The sequence below is a fragment of the Cucumis melo genome, chromosome 7, assembly GCF_025177605.1.
Source record: "Cucumis melo cultivar AY chromosome 7, USDA_Cmelo_AY_1.0, whole genome shotgun sequence".
In the NCBI taxonomy this organism is placed as follows: Eukaryota; Viridiplantae; Streptophyta; class Magnoliopsida; order Cucurbitales; family Cucurbitaceae; genus Cucumis; species Cucumis melo.
The window spans coordinates 2,266,775-2,274,068 of NC_066863.1; the positions used below are offsets into that span (position 1 = coordinate 2,266,775).

At 28.8% G+C, this 7,294-nt stretch overlaps 1 protein-coding gene across 1 annotated transcript; it reads left to right on the forward strand.

Annotated features, from left to right (window-relative positions):
- The first annotated feature begins 1,247 nt into the window (after nt 1-1,247).
- LOC103493551 (transcription factor HEC2-like) lies at nt 1,248-2,427 on the forward strand. The gene has a single exon (XM_008454344.2). It carries the CDS (start codon nt 1,403-1,405, stop codon nt 2,252-2,254), a length of 852 nt encoding a protein of 283 aa, XP_008452566.2. The 5' UTR covers nt 1,248-1,402; the 3' UTR covers nt 2,255-2,427.
- Nucleotides 2,428-7,294: the final 4,867 nt, after the last annotated feature.

The window sequence follows — 7,294 nt, forward strand, 5'->3', positions numbered from 1 at the left end:
AATAAAATAATTAAAAAAAAAATCTTTTTAACCTCATAGTCTTATTGAATTTCAATTCTATTCTACGTTAGTAATCTCGAACTATCTACTAATTTCACAATTCACGTCTGAGGACGATAAAAAAATATAAATATGACATAGGGGACAAATTTATTAAGGGACCAGCGGGGCACGTCTCTCCCTCACATTGTCGTTTTTGTACTTTAATATTAATTTTGAAGTATCAGATTACAATATATAATAAATAATGTTTTATTTTTAATTTAACATGGTTGTAGTGTAGTGTTCATGCTTCCATTGTTTTATTGATCCTTATTTACTCGAGGTGGGTCTTTGGAGCGTGGGCAATTCTAAATTGACTGCGGAAAAAGTTTGTTGCATGCGACCTGGTGGATATATTAAGTAAACTATGGTAAATAAGTACGGTCTTCCGTAGAGAGTTTTGACATGTATGCGCTACTTACCATATGAGAGGTTACGTAATATCAAGCTGGCTTGATTATGCTATTGCAAGTGGATATTGATTAAGGAGTAACTCTCTTAATCTTTTGGCAATTCTTTCTTTATAATCTTAGGTTCTGATGTACAGATTATCTGGTATACAACATATGTTGTACCTTTGAGTCATAACATTGAGATCATGAACTACTAAATAATGCAATATATGATCTCTTATCATGGGTCGATGACCTCTAAATGTAGATACTGTATCATTAAACTAGGCTAACAAATTTTCACGACACAATTAGGACAAGTGTTTTCTCACAATTAGATTAACAAGCTTAGAAAGATTTGTTTTGTAGGAAGAGATAAAATTGGGAAGGTAATTATTAAAAAGAGAGAAAGAAAAATGAAAAAAGAGAGGCATTTTGGTAGAACCGTTAATATAGTGGGGCATTTCATCTGACATAACACCATATCAACAGCCTTGGATTGATATGGTGCAATAATAATAATAATAATAATAATAAAAGAAAAAGGAATTTTGATATCTCATTGTATATAGGCAAAAAGATAAGATGTTTGTAACAATATTTTAATCCAAAGCATTGGGAGTTTCTGCTTAGGCATCAATCTCACCCTCTCTTTCTCCTTATCCTGTTCCCTCCACCCTCTCTTTTCAACGGCTACGATCACTTTTATCAAATCACCATTGTCGTTTCAGATGATCATCTTCTCATTTCTCCTTCCAATAAATCACTATTTATCGTTTCCATGAATGCCAATTGATAGAGACTTTGTTTTCGAATAAATAATTAAGAAAAAAGCTGATGCCCAAAAAAGGAAATTTCTTTTCTTCTCCTTTTTTTTTTTCTCCCTTTCCCTCTTTGGAAATTAATAATAAAAAAAAAAATAGTGATGCACTGTTCAACCCATTTGTTATATATGGAATGACCATCAAATGATAGCGTGTTCTTCCTTCTCTCTCTCTTTCTGTTTCTCTCTTCACCATCTCCAATTTTGTGAAATTTGTACACCAAATATAACTGAGGATCAGATCGGGATTGAATTGGATCAGGTCGGAGATTTTTTTTTATTCTTTAATCCTATGGAAAATGATGATTTAAAATCGGAAGATCAGATGGAGATTATGATGATGATGCAACAAATGGAAAAAATCCCTGAATTTTATAATGATTTCTCACCGCCATCCTCTGATTTCAGCTCAACCACCACCGATAACCCACATTGCCATTTGGATTCCTCTTCATCGCCTCCATTATTCATCAACAACAACAACAGCAACAACAACCCACCTTATAATTTCCCCCAACAATCTACTGTTCCATTCCCGGGAACCTCCCCTTCACGGTGGCGAAACTCTGGTAGTTGCGAAACTGAGAGTTTACAGAAACAAAGGTCGGTAGCGGCTATGAGGGAGATGATATTCAGAATAGCAGTGATGCAACCAATTCACATAGACCCAGAAGCCGTGAAGCCACCAAAAAGAAGAAACGTGAAGATTTCAACTGACCCACAAAGTGTAGCGGCTCGACATAGGAGAGAAAGAATTAGCGAAAGAATTAGAATACTTCAAAGATTAGTCCCTGGAGGTACTAAAATGGACACTGCTTCTATGTTGGATGAAGCTATTCATTATGTTAAATTCTTAAAAACCCAAGTTCAGTCTCTTGAAAGAGCCGCCGTTTCCACCGGGAACCGCCCAATCACCGGTGGTGGTGCACCTAGCGTTGGGTTCCCTTTGGAAATGTCATCCGGGAGCTACATCCCTAATCATCAATCCCAACCTTGACCAATTTGAAGAATATTGATGCAAGCCTTTAATCATTATTCTAATTAAGGGTTGTGAATCTCAAAAGAAAATGAAAACCCTTTATTATCTCTCTCCGTTGTATTTGCTAACTGTGAAGAGTGTACTCAAAATTTGATAAGTGAATAAAATTGCATGGATTTGGTTTTCGTTTACTTCACTTTCAAGTTTTTCTATATTTGTGTATCACTGTTTGTTTTCTTTCATGTTAAAGAAAGAAAATATCTTCAGCAAAAAGCAAACCCCCAGCAACCAAATAGGAAGAATAATGAGTGTTGTGCGTTTGATGTGTCTTATCGAAGAAAGATCTAAAAAAGAAAACCATGGTGGGTCGATCGTGCTGGGAATTTGATTATAAGCTTGAGAGAGAGAGAGAGAGAGAGAGAGAAGAGAAGATCGGAGGAATAGTGGATGCAATTAAATGAAGGTGAGTGACGGTGGGGTGAGTCTATCAGGGGCGCACAGGCGGTGGAGCAAAAGGGGAAAAATCACGTGAAAATCTGACATGTCTTTTACCCATTTGGCGACGGCGCGGTGACGTCGTTTTGTTTATCAAATACATTCCCTCCGCCGCGTCCCATCATCGGCCACCGTGAGTCCTCTTACACCCTTCTGATATATATTTTGATACAATTTTTTTGAACTGCCTACTTAGATATTTGGACTTTATATTCATAGTTAAACAATCTCATAAAGTATTTATTTTAATTATATTAATTACGAGGGCTTAAGAAATTAATTCAGTGAAGAGTAGGGATCAACAGCAATGAAATGGAAATGGAGGGTTTAGGGTTTTACTACCTCCACTAATTTTATCACAGATCGATGTTAATTATGTTATCTTTTATATGTTTCTTAAAGAGAATCAAAATTATAAATGTTTTGCCTACGTGAGAAGTCATATTTTATTTAAAACTGGAATTAAATCATCTCTTTTACTCTCTTTCTATCTATCTATCAATCTCTATATATATATATATATATATATATATATATATATATATGTTTGTAGAGAAAAGAGATTAAAAATGAAAAGATAAATACAAGTCTACATATAAACAAATATTTTAACTTTTACAATAAACGAAATGAAATTCTCTGGCACTTTTTAGATACATTTTAGTTCATCCAAAATATTATATGTATTTCTCAAATCTATGTTAAGTTTACACGTACACAAATATTTACACTCATCATTTTCTACATCCTTAGAGATAAGTGAGTGAGTGATCAAATTCAAATTGTAAGAGGCACATTCAAAAGAAAACCTCGAAATAATTAATTAAAGAATGCAAACCAAAATTGTAGATGGTACAGTTCGAACTTGACCCATTATATAGGTCGGCTATATATATATATACATGTAGTTCGAGTAAGTAAAAGAGAATCATTTATAACAAAACGAGGTTAAAGATAGAAGTCAAATAAATGCATATTTTGTAAATATTTTCAATAGGTTTTTTACCTATTCGAATAATCGGCAAAACCCTTCTCCATATTCTTTCTCAACAGAAAGTTTTCTAAATAAGAGAACAAGACAGATGGAAGAGAGAGATACTTTTCTAATTGATCAACAAAATATTATCTTATTCTACATAGTGACCGAATACTACAGTCTATAAGAGTAAATGAGTGAAGTTATTATCTCTATATAATATAATTAACCTACAACCCTAACTACTAGAAATTCTAGTTAATGGTTTAAAATTAATAAAGGAAAATGATAGACAATATCACAATTTAGAAAATAAATTAAAAATATATCTCAATAATAAAATATTTGTAAAATAAGTAAATGTGGACCGATCTACTAGTAATTTTTTTCTAAAATGTCAAGTCTGTCAATATTAATGACTATTATTGATAGCACATCTCTCGAATTGAAAGATATCGTTGATGACAATAAGAGGGAAGACAACATTAGGTGATAACACCTTTCAAAATTAGAAAGAATCCTTCAAAACAGTGGTCTTTTTAGTTTTTTTTTTTACCAATTTTTATATTATATGTACAATTATTTTATTTTTGTGCTATATTTTCTATTCTTTTTAACTTAAATGTCATTTATGCAACTTGACCTAAAATAAAGAGATAGTTAGAAATATATAGCAATTAGATTTAAGATATTAAAAAATATAGTAATTCTTTTTAAAAAATTATAAATATAACAAAATTTATTAAAGTCTGTAGATGTGTACTGTTAATAGATCATATTATAAATATTGGTTTATTTCTGATATACCATAAAAATTTATCGTGACAAATTTTAGTGCATTTACAATTTTTTAGAAAGAATATTACTATTGCTAGCAATGATAAGTGAAATGACATTTTAAAGAAAAATAATGGGCCGTTGGAGAATGGGCCAAAGGCACTATCAATCCAATTCGAACGGATTTCATATATACGTTTATAAAATATCTGCATCGTATAGAATAATTTTGAAAATGAAAACGTCCAACATGCCTACCATAAAAAACACAAAAAAAAATGTCTTATCAACCATGCTGTCAACAACGCGTATAATATATTTGGTATAAGATCGTTTATATTTGGCTATACACTATCATTTATATTTGGTCGTTCAAATCTAAACAATTTATTTTTTAAATTGTTTATACACGATTGTTTTATTTAGTTACACGACCATTTAGATTTAGCTACATGACGATTTGGTACACAATTGTTTAAATTGGCTAAACGATTTTTTGTAAGATTTCTTTGCTACACGATTATTTAGATTTATCTACACGATCATTTTTTTACACGAACATTTAGATTTGAGCCAAATCTAAATGACGTTTTTTTTCCTGTTTTTTATATTTTATATTTACTACACAATCTTGAACAACCAAATAAAAATTTTTTAAAAAATAGATATTTTATATTTGATACATGATCTTTAAAAAAAAGAAAAAAAGAATGAAAGACGATAGAACAGACAAAAACGAGAAGAAAGGAAAAAAAAGACGATGAAACAGACGAAGAAAAAAAAGGACGGAAGGACAAACTTTGAATATTTAAAAAATAACTATATTCATAGACTTTGTTACACGTACCGTAAATATTTTACTAATTTTTTATATTTATGAAAATTTACCCTATATATACTCTCTTATATTATTTATTTAATTTAATATAGCCATACATTTGAATTTTACATACTCAATATTCTTAGTCATAAAAAAAATCAATGATTCAAATGGATCGTAACAAAAGTTAAAAAGAGCAAAAAAATTTAGAGATTGTTGGGAACACCAAATATGATATTAAATTATTAAATTATACTCCATGTATAGGGTACCAAATATGATAGAGTGTGTACCAAATGTTTGCAATATTATTTACTATTTTCCACCAATACTTTATTATTATTATTATTATTATTATTATTATTATTATTATTTTGCCATAGCTTTTTTTAAAAAAAAGATCCCAATTCAAATGGTACAAATTATTATTTTGAAATGAGATTATCCTTTTAAACCCTAAACCCTAAATTAATTTCTCAATATAATTGTTTGTTGTTCTTTTGGAAAGAAATACATTGAGACCATTTAATTGATCACAGAAAGAAAAAAATTATCCTTTTTAAAAGGAAAACATGTCTTAAATTTTAATTACAATTGTTTATTAAACAGTCAAAAAATCGATCTAAACCTTAAATTATGAATTATAATAAATTGTGATGGAATTTTATTATTGTACTAGAGTGAAATGGACCATAAAGTAGCATCGACACTTGTCTAAAAAACATGGCTAACTCTTTATTTAAATACAACCGACAATATAGTTGTATTTATATCCAAAGTTTCACACCTTCTATCTCTCCATTTTTGCATATTTGATAATTTTCTACCCTCAAACACATTTAACAAATACATTTTCTTAAAACATATTTAATATAATTGAACATTTTAAAATATTACTGCATAAATTAAAATATTTATAAAATATAATAAAATTTAGATATAAAATATTACTATATTTTATAAATATTTTCAACCGTATTATTTTATATAATATAATTCCACTTGAGATAAAAACAAATTTTATGGTTTTTTATTTTTCATATTTTCAAGAAAGTAGAAAATCAAATGGTACGATCTTCATTTAGTATAAAGATTTTCAATTATTAAATTTTTCTGTTGGATAATTAACTATCATGCTTTTATTTTTATGAATTATTTTTAAAAATTAAGCTTCTATATAGACTCATAGCTTTTTAAAACTAAATTTTATACTTGAAATTTAGCATACGATTCATATTTGTGTTTTTTAAAAAATTGAGAACTAAAAAGCTTAATCACCAAAAAATCATACAAGTTTTAAAAAATAGAAAAAAAAAATTGGACCTTTTTTTTTTTTTTTAAATTTTGTTATTACTTTTTCATAAATATTTTGAAAAATTAAGGGAAAATTTAAAAATAAAAAACAGTAGTTTTAAGTGAGTAGTTATTTTTTTTTTCTAAAGAACAAAAAAATTCAAGGTTTTTTTTTTATATATATATATAAAGAAGGATCATACAAAAATCGATTTTTTTTTTAAAATAATGAAACTGTGAAAAATATTTACAAAAATATCGTAGCCTATTTGCAACAAATCACTTTAGATTACTATCTATATCATGATAGACTATTATATAAACGATGATATTTTGTTATAGGTATCCATATCTAAATCTATTGTGTGATTTGAAACTACTCTATGAAAATAAACATAAACTGAATAAAAAACCTAGAAAACTAAGTAGGTGTTAAACATTATTAAATCGGAGTTAAAAAAGAAAATCATTTATTAAAGTAAGGTTGGTAGGTGTGGACATAACACACATATATCAAATAGCCCCACGGCCACAAAAATCAACTCTCTTGCAAACTGGATCTCCACGTGTTGTTTGCTTTTTATAAAATTAATTACCATCTCAAAAGGGTCGTAAAATTTCCAAATAATTATCAAAAATTACCAAAACTAGGGCTTCACATTCTGTCTATAAAAACGAAGCACCAAAGCATGTTTGT